The sequence below is a fragment of the Thermomyces dupontii genome (genome assembly GCF_041956625.1).
Source record: "Thermomyces dupontii strain NRRL 2155 unplaced genomic scaffold VTN31scaffold_2, whole genome shotgun sequence".
Classification (NCBI taxonomy): Eukaryota; Fungi; Ascomycota; class Eurotiomycetes; order Eurotiales; family Trichocomaceae; genus Thermomyces; species Thermomyces dupontii.
The window spans coordinates 1,320,949-1,333,602 of NW_027192308.1; the positions used below are offsets into that span (position 1 = coordinate 1,320,949).

At 53.5% G+C, this 12,654-nt stretch overlaps 3 protein-coding genes across 3 annotated transcripts; 2 read left to right on the forward strand and 1 right to left on the reverse strand.

Moving 5' to 3' along the window:
* Positions 1 to 713: 713 nt before the first annotated feature.
* VTN31DRAFT_2845 (uncharacterized protein) lies at positions 714 to 4,381 on the forward strand (the record flags this gene model as incomplete). Its single annotated transcript, XM_069403058.1, has 2 exons — positions 714 to 4,245; positions 4,302 to 4,381. The coding sequence occupies 2 exons, from the start codon at positions 714 to 716 to the stop codon at positions 4,379 to 4,381; spliced, it is 3,612 nt and encodes a 1,203-aa protein (XP_069262278.1).
* A 4,737-nt stretch (positions 4,382 to 9,118) lies between these two features.
* On the reverse strand, positions 9,119 to 10,450 carry VTN31DRAFT_2846 (uncharacterized protein; the record flags this gene model as incomplete). Its single annotated transcript, XM_069403059.1, has 1 exon — positions 9,119 to 10,450. The coding sequence occupies one exon, from the start codon at positions 10,448 to 10,450 to the stop codon at positions 9,119 to 9,121; it is 1,332 nt and encodes a 443-aa protein (XP_069262279.1).
* A 575-nt stretch (positions 10,451 to 11,025) lies between these two features.
* VTN31DRAFT_2847 (uncharacterized protein) lies at positions 11,026 to 12,384 on the forward strand (the record flags this gene model as incomplete). Its single annotated transcript, XM_069403060.1, has 1 exon — positions 11,026 to 12,384. The coding sequence occupies one exon, from the start codon at positions 11,026 to 11,028 to the stop codon at positions 12,382 to 12,384; it is 1,359 nt and encodes a 452-aa protein (XP_069262280.1).
* Positions 12,385 to 12,654: the final 270 nt, after the last annotated feature.

Below are 12,654 nucleotides of genomic sequence, written 5' to 3' on the forward strand. Positions count from 1 at the left end.
CCGGGTCGCATATTTACTCCATAGTATATACAAACAGTAATCCAAACATCCTGCTATCAAAGCAAAATACTAACTCGGTAGACGCTGGGGGTTACCTATTTTTTTCAAGCCAGTGTTCCTTGCCTCCCTGCCTGGGCCCAAAAATCGCCCAAGAAGCCCAAGACCACGCCATCTTAACCCCTTCATCCATCCCCATCCCGGTGCTCTGGACAAGCGACGGCTCCATCCCTCTCCGTCTCCCCTCGCTCTTCTAACCAGCCTCGCTGGTGATTCCGATCGCTTTCCCCTCCCCCTCGTCTTAGCCCTCATAGAGGTGTCTATCGTCGATCGCTTCGTCTGTTTAATTTACTTTTCTTCCCCCTGAATCTTAAGTTGTCATTCGCTTTTTCCGCTCCCCTTCAGTCCCTCGCTCAATCTCCCTGAAACGTGGCTCTGATCGTCCCTGTTCGCCGCACCCCCTCCCGATTCGCTGTGAACCTGCCCCTGCTCGACACCGAGATTTTTTTTTATTGTTTTCAGGCGCCTGGTGCGAATCCCAGACAGCAGCCGCTGAAGAACGACACCGCAACTCCCTGCATGTTTCCAGTCAAAGCATAGCCGTACCTCGTCGCCGCCATCGATCTCGTTCGTTCGGACCGCTGCCGACTTCAGCGGTACCATACACGGCAAGACTCTTCGTACCAACCCTCTGTTGATATGCCCTGCTAGACCCCATGTCGTTACCGCAGCGGCCCGATAACCTTCCAACCTCCCACCGAGAGGAACCCCAGCCGGGATTTCGAGACTCATCGCGCAGACGACGCAGAGACACCGAATCCGGCACCTATGCCGAGGTTCCTCCGTCCCCATACTCCCCTCGCCCGCCGCAGTCGCCCCGGTCCTCCCATGGCCGTCAAGGGTCGCGATCCTCAACAACTCCGGGTGCCCATGTCCGCTCGCCAGGCGACGGTGTGAGACGGCAACGCTCGCTCATCCGCCCCGAACGTCGCCAGCTGGACCCAAGTCATCCAAACTATCACTACCAACGACATGCGCAGCACATGGAAATTTACCCGTCAACCACGGGTCATGACCCTGCGATGTTCGAGACGGAGACCACCAGCACAGATGAGTCGCTGAAGCCGGCCAAGAATGCCGCTGGCCTCTACGGCGCTCAAGGGAACCTGAACCAGCCGATGGAGCGGGTCGAGCGCGCGCAAAGTAAACGGCAGAGGCGCAAGCTCTCGCGGTCCCAATCGACGCGGCGCCACTCGCAAAGTGGCCGTCGAAAGGCTCCCGATGGGGCCGGACCACCCAGCTTGTGGTACACCTATTGTGCCCTGATTACGTTTTGGATTCCGGATTTCGTTCTGAAATGCTTTGGCATGCCCACCAAAGCAGCCCGCCGTGCATGGCGAGAGAAAATTGGCCTGATCAGTGTCATCCTCCTGATTTGCGCCTTTGTAGGTTATTTGACCTTTGGTTTCACCGCCACCGTCTGCGGCAGCCCCGAGGTCCGTCTCGCCATTAACCACGTCGACATGGGGTACATGATCTTCCATGGGAAAGCCTACGATCTTTCTCGCTCCCGGCACCCGCCTGCCTGGGGCATTCCCTCCGGGTCGAACGTGCTTTACGACCTGCCGCACAAGTACGGCGGGCAGGACGGCAGTTTCCTCTTCCAGAATGTCAACGGGGCTTGCAAGGGCATCATCACCGCCGCCCCAGACTCCGATGTGCCCACCGATGAGGACGGGAACCTAGCCTGGTACTTCCCCTGTCAGCCTTTCAATCAGGATGGTTCCAGCGAGCCCAACAAGACTGTGGGCCCGTACTTGGGATACTCCTGCCACTTGTCTGCGGAAGCCCGGAACGCCTTCTACAGCCTGCGCAGCTCGGGCGACGTCTATTTCACCTGGGATGACCTGAAGAATTCCAGCCGGAATCTCATGGTCTATTCGGGCCATGTGCTCGATCTCGACTTGCTCCGCTGGTTCAACACTTCGCAAGTCCGCTATCCCAAGCGATTCGACGAGCTGCGCAACAACCCGGACGTGCGAGGTACGGACCTGACCTACGCTTTCCAGTCGTCATCGGACCGCAAGTTCGGCAAGTGCTTGTCGGAAATCATCAGAGTCGGCTCCATCGACACCGACACCGTTGGCTGCATTGCCTCCAAGGTTGTGCTCTATGTCTCTTTGACTTTCATCTTGTCGATCGTGGTTGCCAAATTCTCCATGGCCGTAGTCTTCCACTGGTTCCTCTCGCGCAAGTTCGCGCCGGACCGGACAACGATGAGCTCCGATCCCCGGGCGCGTGCGCAGCAGATCGAAGACTGGTCCGACGATATCTACCGGCCCGCCCCGCGGTTGACCGAACCTCCGCAGGCGCCCGAGCGCAGTACTAAGCGCAGCAGTATCTTTCCCACCACCTCTCGCTTCTCCAGCCCTTACTCCATGGCCGGAGACCGCCGGTCCAAGTCTCAACCGCTGACCATGACGAACCAAAACCTGAACACCTCACGGCTGGCTCCCTCGACCCCGCTCTACCGCGCCGACCGGAACAGCAGCCAAAGCTCGCTGACCACCGATGCGATCACACGCCACAACGCAGCCGACAGTCGGACCAGCCTGATGATTTCGAGAGATGATGCGAGGCATTCGACTGTGGTTGGGTCGAATACTGAAGGCCCTGCCGGGTTCATTCACGAGTTGGTGGTACCCCAGCCACCGCCGGACTGGCAGCCCTTTGGCTTCCCGCTTGCCCATGCGCTCTGCTTGGTGACGTGCTATTCCGAAGGCGAGGAAGGCATTCGGACGACCTTGGACTCGATTGCTATGACCGACTACCCCAACAGCCACAAGACCATCATAGTGATCTGCGACGGCATCATCAAGGGCAAGGGCGAGGAATTCTCGACGCCGGATATCGTGCTGGGTATGATGCGCGATCTGGTGGTCCCAGCCGATGAGGTGCAGGCGTATTCCTATGTGGCTGTAGCCAGTGGATCGAAGCGACACAACATGGCCAAGGTGTATGCGGGATTTTATGACTACGGCGAGACGTCGATCGTGCCGCCGGAGAAGCAGCAGCGGGTACCGATGCTACTGGTGGTGAAGTGCGGCACGCCGGATGAAGCCAAGGCACCCAAGCCCGGTAACCGGGGCAAGCGTGACAGTCAGATCATCCTGATGTCGTTCCTGCAAAAGGTCATGTTTGATGAGCGAATGACGGAACTGGAGTATGAGATGTTCAATGGCTTCTGGACTATTACGGGAATCTCGCCCGACTTTTACGAGATGGTGCTGATGGTGGACGCGGACACCAAGGTGTTCCCAGACAGTCTGACGCACATGGTGTCGGCGATGGTCAAGGACCCGGAGATCATGGGTCTGTGCGGCGAGACCAAGATCGCCAACAAGACGGATAGCTGGGTGACAATGATCCAGGTGTTTGAGTACTACATCTCCCACCACCAGGCAAAGGCGTTCGAGTCCGTGTTTGGCGGTGTGACGTGTCTACCTGGTTGCTTCTCAATGTTCCGGATCAAGGCGCCCAAGGGCGGGCAGAACTACTGGGTTCCGATCCTGGCGAACCCGGACATTGTCGAGCACTACTCAGAGAATGTGGTGGACACCCTGCACAAGAAAAACCTCTTGCTGCTGGGTGAGGACCGCTATCTGTCGACGCTGATGCTGCGGACGTTCCCGAAGCGGAAGCAAGTGTTTGTGCCGCAAGCCGTGTGCAAGACGACAGTTCCGGACAAGTTCAAGGTGCTGCTGTCGCAGCGGCGCCGATGGATCAACAGTACGGTGCACAACCTGTTCGAGCTGGTGCTGGTGCGCGACCTGTGCGGCACATTCTGCTTCAGCATGCAGTTTGTCGTATTCATCGAACTGGTTGGTACGCTGGTGTTGCCGGCCGCCATCAGCTTCACGTTCTACGTCGTTATCATGTCGATCATCAAGCAGCCGGTACAGGTGATTCCGCTGGTGCTGTTGGCGCTGATTCTCGGTCTGCCGGGTGTGTTGATCGTCATCACCGCGAACCGGCTCATCTACGTCATGTGGATGCTTATCTATCTTGTCTCGCTTCCGATTTGGAACTTTGTTCTGCCGACCTACGCCTACTGGAAGTTCGACGACTTCAGCTGGGGCGACACGCGCAAGACGGCAGGCGACGGTGGCAAGGACGGCCACGGAGACGCCGAGGGAGAATTTGACAGCACCAAGATTACCATGAAGCGCTGGCGCGATTTCGAGAAGGGTATGTTCTTCCTTTCCTCTCCTCTTACATCCATGGTATACTGACAGGACGAACAGAACGCCGCTTGAAGAATGCACAAGCCACAGGTCATCCTTTGATGCAATCATTCGGATATGACGCATACTCGGACAATTGATCTTTTTTTGTTTGGGATTTGGGACGTGCATAGGAATTAATTGTTAATATTTTGTTTCCTGGGATTGCCATTGATGTTTCATTACAGTACATAGTGTTTACAGTGTAGGTTTTTTTTTTTTTTTTTCATCCAAGACATCTTGTTCAATACTTGACGAGCTCTCCCGATATATCTGCACCATGGGGACCTCAGTTGGGAGCACAGTTGCCTGGAATTTATGACCAGTAATGAACGTTATTTCGTGACACTTGGCCTTTTGGCGGGTAACAGGTGAAGCTGTTTCTCACTCCGCTTTCAATGTCTCTCGTCCTCCACTTCAATAAACTGGCAGGGCATATGATTGCACTGTGTTGATTGGTCATGATGGATATACGTTCTCCAAACCCCTCCCCCCAAAAAAAAAAAGAACACACCCATAAAACGTTCACTTGGCCACGGATACAGAGAAATCATCCCTCCAAGATCGTCTTCTCACACACACCATAAGTGGTTCCGGAAGTTGTATCTTTCAGCCACTTCGTCACATTCATCCCTTCAGGCTTCTGACAGAAGGCAGATATTCTCCTCACTCGATACCTACCTAGTGCGCAAGGCCACGATTGGCCGTCAGACCGTGACGGCGTGTGACGTGAAACGAGCACCGTGGAGGAATTTGGATCATAGATCAGCCTTACTTCGAGCTCTTCGTGAAGCAATCTAACCTCGACAACAATGCTATGGATTCGATTTATAGAATCCCTTGAGGCGCAGAAATTCAGAGCTAAACTAAACGATGGATTGCCTTACCCTGATCCAGCTGAGCAAGTTCATCTCGATCAAGACTTGATGACTTACTGTGACCGTGGATCCGGAGAACATGTCAGGGATCACTGATGGATACACGGTTCCGTGCGAGTCTAAAGTGGAAATGAGGACAGAGACACGCAAGATTATCCTGTGATACTGGGGATAGTGAGGGATGTGGAAATCCTGTCCGATTATTGAACCGATCGCTGTCTTCTAGGTACATAGTACTATGAGATCTTTACCATTTGGCGACGTCCGGCCCATTCCAAAATACCAAGTTTATTCCTACTCTCTTAAAAGCCAAATGCTTGACAGAATTCCTTTTTTACAAACCTAGAAAAGTAAGAAGGTTGTGTTTTCTAAACCTACTTTTTTTTTCTTACCTTGCACATCACGCAGTCGCATGTTTTTGTTTCCTGAATAGGCATTCCTGGTGGGGTAATGCCCTAAAGATACAAGTGGGTACCTACCAAGCAAGCTCTGCGCCGCTGACAAGAGTAAGTCCTTCACAACCTAAAGCTTCAAATCCCTGCCCAGTGCCCACTATGATTAACGTGAGGAACTGGATTCTCAGTCAAGGCCAGATGGTATAGGTATTGACAGGAGGCCTACTGCTTATCTACCTGACCAGGAAAGAAAGTATGAAGTGTTTTGAGGTTGTGGAAATGAAGTGCCACTGCAGAACGAGCATTGCACCTATCAGATTGTTGGTTCTTGCCCTCGTCGAACTGTGACCTATACATGGATAATGGCCTTCTAGAATAGGATGTAATATGGATTACCCTGGAATATTGAGGCTAGCACACCATTATCCAAGGACTGATTCGACAATGAGAAATGATACGTACAGCATGAATTCTCAGTTACCAGCTATGTAATGGGCGTGCAGCTGCCTCACCACGTCGTTCACTGAATCTGCAGCAGTCGCAACTCTGGTCTTGCCTACTGTGTGGGATCATATGTTCCTTTCCAATGTGATTTATAATCCTTTTCATCATTTCAGCCTCAAGGGCTCTCATCATTGAACAAACTCGAAGATTCCCAATTCACTTTGCTTTCTCAGTGTTGATCAACCAGGCTGATCCCCATTACGTTTTTTTCTGTCCCAAGTTCGGACTGTTAGCATTATGCCGTCCTTTGAGATCCCCGATTCTGCCCCACAATGAGAAAGAGAAGCCCTCAAGGAGGAAATGGAGAAGTTGAGCATTCGCGAGATCGGCCAAGTTCCGTCCGCGTCGACAATGGACCAATGGACATTCTTGACTCTCGGGGTAAGGATGCTTGGAAACGCATGGTGCCGACAAGTTAGATCACGAGGAACTTGAGATTTGTGAGGACCAGCGGAGCCGAGCAGAAGAGCACCTGAAGGAATATGACGAATCCAGGGAGTATATTGAGCACGTGGCGAAATTCAGAGATCAAAGGGTTCCTCTGAAGGACTTTCCGAGAGAACTTGGGGCGTTGGGTGTTCACAGTGTTCCATCACCTTCAATTGCAAATTTCCGCACAAAATCCAACAGCCCAGTAAGGATAGTGTCTGACTGCCCTGAAGAAGACCATGAAGTAAATGACCTATCCGTTAAACAACCCGTAATCGCCGACTTAGAATGATACTCCCAGGTATCAGTCTGGTCAGGAAGAAATGGACGAAATGTCTTTCAACGACTGGAAGCCCGGAAGACGCCCTTGATGGATATCGGCGTTCCGGAAGTTATTCGTTTCATTCGTTGTCTATCGGACCAAGTAGTATTAATAGCCGTAGCGACGCCATGTCGCATATATCATACATCTTTGAAGTATCCGAAACCACCGCCAAGGAGCCTTACCCGCCTTCAAGGGACGAATTGCTTGTCCACTCCTTCTTCATCGATTATGCTCTTGAATGTAATTCTGCATATTGTTCACACGCAACAGTTGAGTGGACATGAGTCCAGCGTGTTATTGGAGCAAAGTTGGGACAAGCCGCTCTAATGGCGAAAACAGACGGCTATGTGAAATGCCGCAGAGAACATCACTGCCATTGTTGAGGTCAAAGCGGGCATGCGTGTGCTGTGCCATTGCGACATACAGAAGCAAGAGACTGCCCAAATGCGAGCCGCCATTAGCGGAAGAAGGGTTTTCAAGTCCTGATAGGATTGCAGGATGCAGGAGAGTGTTTCATGTACATGACTGATGAAGTGCTCTGCCAGTTTCAATCGGGATACCAGAGTGAAGGATCGCAAGGCGAGTATTGGTGATTTGTCTGGCGGCAAGGGAGTGAAGTCCTGATTCGCGACGTCAGCTTCTGTGTCAGAGAGGGATGCCAACAAGCGGATTCCCAGTCGGTGCTGGTCTTCCTCGTGCAGGACGGCTTGCCTATGATCCTTTTCCAGGTTCGCGATCAAGGCACTCAGTTGCCAACACCACTGTTTCTTGAGCTCCCACCTCTTTCGAGTTACTACTAGCACCTACTACTACCTGACTTAGTACGGAGCACTTAAAATGGTTCATTTAGCAAAGTTAAGTACCTCAGCAAGCTCAGCCGACCTGGACACAAAAGACTATTCAATCTTTGGTCTGAGCTTCCCGAAATGATAAACTGATAACGCGCGCTCATTGCGCGCACGCCCTGAAACTTGGAAGCAGAGTGTTTGTCTCCCACCCTCAGTTGCTTCAAGATACCGTGATATCAACTGGCGACGTGCTGATGCTACATCGACGAACCAAGTCACCCGTTCAAGTTGCCTTTGAAAACCAGTTGTAGACAGTCAATCTACGCGTAGTGACCTTGACATCCAGATCACAGATTCCTTCACATGACAGCCATTTCACACTCGGTTACTATCCTGAGGAGCAGACATGTTCTCCTAAGAAAGTAGGATCCCAATTTGAGCGCTCAACATGCTCAGGAATCATATACTTCTCCACTAAAGTACCGCTGAATGGTCTTGGATTCTATCCATACTACTTGGACAAGACACTTCTGGGGTATCGAGGACATCTTTAACCCTGTTCCCAACACTACTTTCAGTGAATGCGACACTTGCGAGCCCCTGGTTGCTTTCGTTGTCCAGTCCTGAGCTCGATCGGCCGTGAGATCAATTTCTTTCAGCAGAGTAAAGTGGTGGCTCTCAACCCCCCGGGATGTTCGGGGGCATCGATATAGGGCCTCTCCACTGAATCCAGGGCATAACCGGCGTTACCTTTTCTCTTGATTTTTCGGGCCTAAGCAACGAAACTGTCGGGAATTCTTACCAAGGTACATGCCTCCATCGGAATCATGCCTGTAGTGCCATCTCCGACTTCCAATAAAGAACACGTGGTATTTCGTCAGAGCAAGACAGTCCGCGCAGATTTTCACAAGACTACCAATTCGCGGCGCAGGCTGGATATTCAACTCTGTGCCCTGGCCGCAAAGCAGCGGCCACCTCTCGTTAAAAGCAGGTACCCTAACTGTTCACCGGATCCTCGAAGACTTTCAAGGGAATCGATGAGTTCAATCTAAGCTGAGATGGGCTGCCAGCTGATTCGACTGTTCAAAAGTGGGCGGAATCTCTACGCCTAAAATCAAGCCAATTACATAGGTATCAAGAGATGAGACATGGCGAAATTCCGGTATTTTAGACGGCTCAAAGCTAATGAACCCTGCATCTCAAAGACGGGGAAATCACCTTCTAGTGTTACGGAGAATCTGGTACAGTACACATGGACGGTGTACGACGCCTGTCACCAGATGTGCTGTGAAATATGCAACATCCTCGAAATCGCAATGAAATGGTGTTATATCCAGTGGGTAGGTACGTTGTTGTACCGGGAGAAGTTCCAGTGGTGACATTTAGGGGTTTTCGTCAAGTGCATTGAGGTGCGCGAGAACGTTGCGGAATACAAATACATGTCGGTACTCCGTACTCTGTACAAATGAAGAGCGAAGCGAGGGGGTAAAAGGTTTGTAGATCTACCTATTGATATAGTTCAAACAGCCGCATCTGCAGCCTCGTCCTCCTTGCGTAATTGCTCCTCGAGAGCCCGACGCTCCTTCTCCCTCTGCGCATTCCTTAATCGCATCAACGTGACTTCCTCTAAACTCGGCGTCGTCAAGGCCGGCTTCGACTCCGCTTCCGAAGAGCCAGGTGTCGTTGCTTTGGCAGCATTTGCTGCGGCAGCGGAAGCGAACGATGAGAATGACGGCGGCCCTTTCCCGGGCGTCTTCCCTGATGATACAGGCCGGTCTTTGAGTGAAGAGAAGTCAAAGGCTGGGGGCTTCTTTGGCGTTTGTCCGTTCGCTGCTGCTGCTGTTGCTGCTGCTGCTCCGGATGTAGAAGAGGTTGTAGATGTAGGAGTTGATGGTGTGGAAGAAGGGGTTTGCGGACGAGGAGGACCAAGGTCCGGCTCGTCGCCGGATGCCCAAAACACGCTCTCGACGACGCTCCAGACGCCGTCGCGCGTCTTGAGTTTCTTCTCGCTGTCCAAGACGGCGGCGTGTGCGCCGACGATGGAGGCGTAGACTACCACACCCGTCGCGACGGTCTTCTTCTCGCGATTCGGGCCGACTCGTTGTCGGCGATCTTTGAGCAAAAACGTGCTTTCGATGGTGCCAAATGGCGAGAACAACGCCTGCAGTCCGTCCTTGTCGAGTTCCAGGCCGGGCCCTTCCCGAATCCAGCGCACTTTAACCGCGCGCTCCAACTCCGGGACATTCTGGCCTCCTTCTCTCGACCGGTCGACTTTCTGCCCCGCGCGGTCTTCCTGCTTGCGCGCCTCCTCTTCCTCCCGAGCTAGCCGCTCCTCCTCTTCCAGCGCCTCTCGCATCCTTCGTTCCTCCGCCTCGCGACGCCTGCGCCGCCCATCCTCCGCAATCCGCTCAATTTCCCTCTCCAACTTCCTCTCAGCTTCCTCATCGTAGTCTGCCGACATCGTCGTCGCCATCCACGGCCGCTTCACTCCGCGGTTCTCTCCAGCCGCTCCCGCACGCTCCCGCGCCTCCAGCTCCTCGCGCATCTTCCGCTTCGCCGCGTCCATCGCCTCCCGCTCGCGCTTCTTGCGCTCGCGCGCCTCGCGCGCATTGTCGTAGAGCTGCCGCACGGACGGATCGGAGAGCACATCGTACGCGATTTGCAGGAGGTGGAACTTGTCGATGTCGGCGGGTGTCGGATGGGCGATCTTGTCTGGGTGGTACTTCAGCGCGGCCCGTCGGTATCCGCGCCGGATTTCGCTCTCTGTCGCCGTCGGCGGGATCTCGAGCAGGGCGTAGAAGTCCTGCGAGGAGGCGGCGTGCGCCTTGAGGTCTTCCCGGGGGGTTGCCATCTTGTGCGAGATGGGAGGAGCCCGCCTTGAAGCTTTTCAAAATGGAGACGTGGTCGATGCCTGATAATAATAGCAACTGGTACTTAGATTTTCATTTCATTCAACTGTGCGCTCGCTGCGGCAATCATGGGGAGACGCAAAAGGTCGAGTTCAAGGCTCGAGGTTCTGTAAAGGCGTGGCGAGTCAGTGTTGATGTGAACTCTTCGTCCGGACTTGCAGACGCGTAGAGTACGACTTACAGTACCTGCCAACTCCTCAACAAACCGTTTCTGGTCCTTAAAATAGTGGGTTTTATCCTTAGCCATGGCAGATTAATCCTCTCTAATTTACTAGATCATCAATGCCGATGTTGGCCGAAGCGTGGAAGCGCAGGCACCGGGAGGATACAGCTGACACGTCAAGCCAGTTGGCGGGCAAGGAATTGTGATTATTCTGCCGGTAGCCACCGCCTTTGCTACAGAATGCTGCTGCACTCTGCGCCCAGATATGATATCATCTCCGTCCCGTGTGAGCTGGAGAGGGACCCTTGTGATTAGCCTAAACACAACGGAGACAAATTCGAACCCTTTTAAGAAATGGCTCCTCGATTGCCTGCATCATCCGTCTGCCTTCGATGTTGTCGCCAATGGAACAAGGCATCCTTTTCCACGACCACTACAGTGCGGCAGCAGGACAAGCAAGCTGGTCTGCCTGCCGCACCACCACCGCCTGCCGGCTATGCGCGGCTCACGAATCGCGCCTTGATTTCCCTCGCTGGTCGAGATAGCACGCCATTTCTTCAGGGAATGGTCACCCAGAACATGATCATGGGCAAGGAACCGATCCGGACGGCGCGACGAACAGGATCATACGCTGCTTTTCTAAACGCGCATGGTCGGGTTCTCCATGATGTTTTTATCTACCCTGTCACAGGCGGCAATGGCTCTGGATCATCGGAGGAGCCGGAGTGGCTGATTGAGGTTGACAAGGCGGAGGTCAAGAACCTTCTCAAGCACCTGAAGAAGCACAAGCTCCGCTCCAAGTTCACGATGCGGGAGCTAGACGAGTCGGAGCGGTCAATCTGGGCTTCCTGGAACGAGAACGCGGAACCCCGCTGGGCGGCATACAACATCGAGTCGGATCTTCCATCGCAGCTCTCTGCGTCGTCGTCGATTGTTGGCTGTATGGACACGCGCGCGCCCGGATTCGGCGCGAGACTCTTGACTCCTGGCACGGATGATCTTCGCACACATTTCCCCGACTGTTCTCTACTTGCTGGGAACGAGGTTGATCTGACGACGTATCATCTTCGTCGAATATTTCATGGTGTCGCGGAAGGGCAAGGCGAGATCATCCGAGAGTCGGCTCTGCCGATGGAGAGCAACATGGATGCGGCGCGGGCAATTGATTTCCGCAAGGGATGTTACGTCGGACAAGAGCTTACAATCCGCACGCATCATACAGGTGTTGTGCGAAAGCGGATACTACCCGTGCAGCTCTATGACAATGAACCCAATGCCAGCCCGCCGAGCGAAAAGCCCGTGTATAATCCAACGGCAAATCTTCACATGCCTCCCCCAGGGGCCAACATCTCCCGCGTCAGCGCGCGCAAGGGTCGCAGCGCGGGGAAATTCCTCGGTGGGATCGGCAACGTCGGCCTCGCCCTCTGCCGGCTGGAGATGATGACGGATATCAAACTCACCGGCGAGAGCAGCCAGTACGACCCATCCCAGGAGTTCAAAGTGTCCAGGGACAGTGAAGAGGGCGAATCGTCATGCCCGGCGGCAGGCGACGTCAAGGTGCGTGCCATCCTACCGGCCTGGCTGAGGATGTACATCGAAGCCGGCGGAGCGCGAGGATCGCATGCAGCCGCCAGCGAAGGCCTACGAGCCAGGGACCTGGTCGAGCAGTTGGAGGAAGAGACGGAGCAGGAATCGCGTCATCGGGGCACGTAGCCTTTGTACAGTATGTAATGTATATATCGCCACTCGCGTGAACCAAAAACACTTCCTTGTACAGTACAGTATCCGGGGCGCTGCTTTGCCACGAAATCTAAAAAATGTGCATACCTCTATAGTTATCTAGGTCGAGTCGAGTCAAACCGGCCCAGTGCCAGAGTATATAGATTGTCAAAAGTCTTGTCCAACTTTTGAGCTACCTACCTAGGTATCTTTGCTCAAGAACTTCCATCTTGGGACGTGCTACTGTTTTTTTTTTTTTTTCGC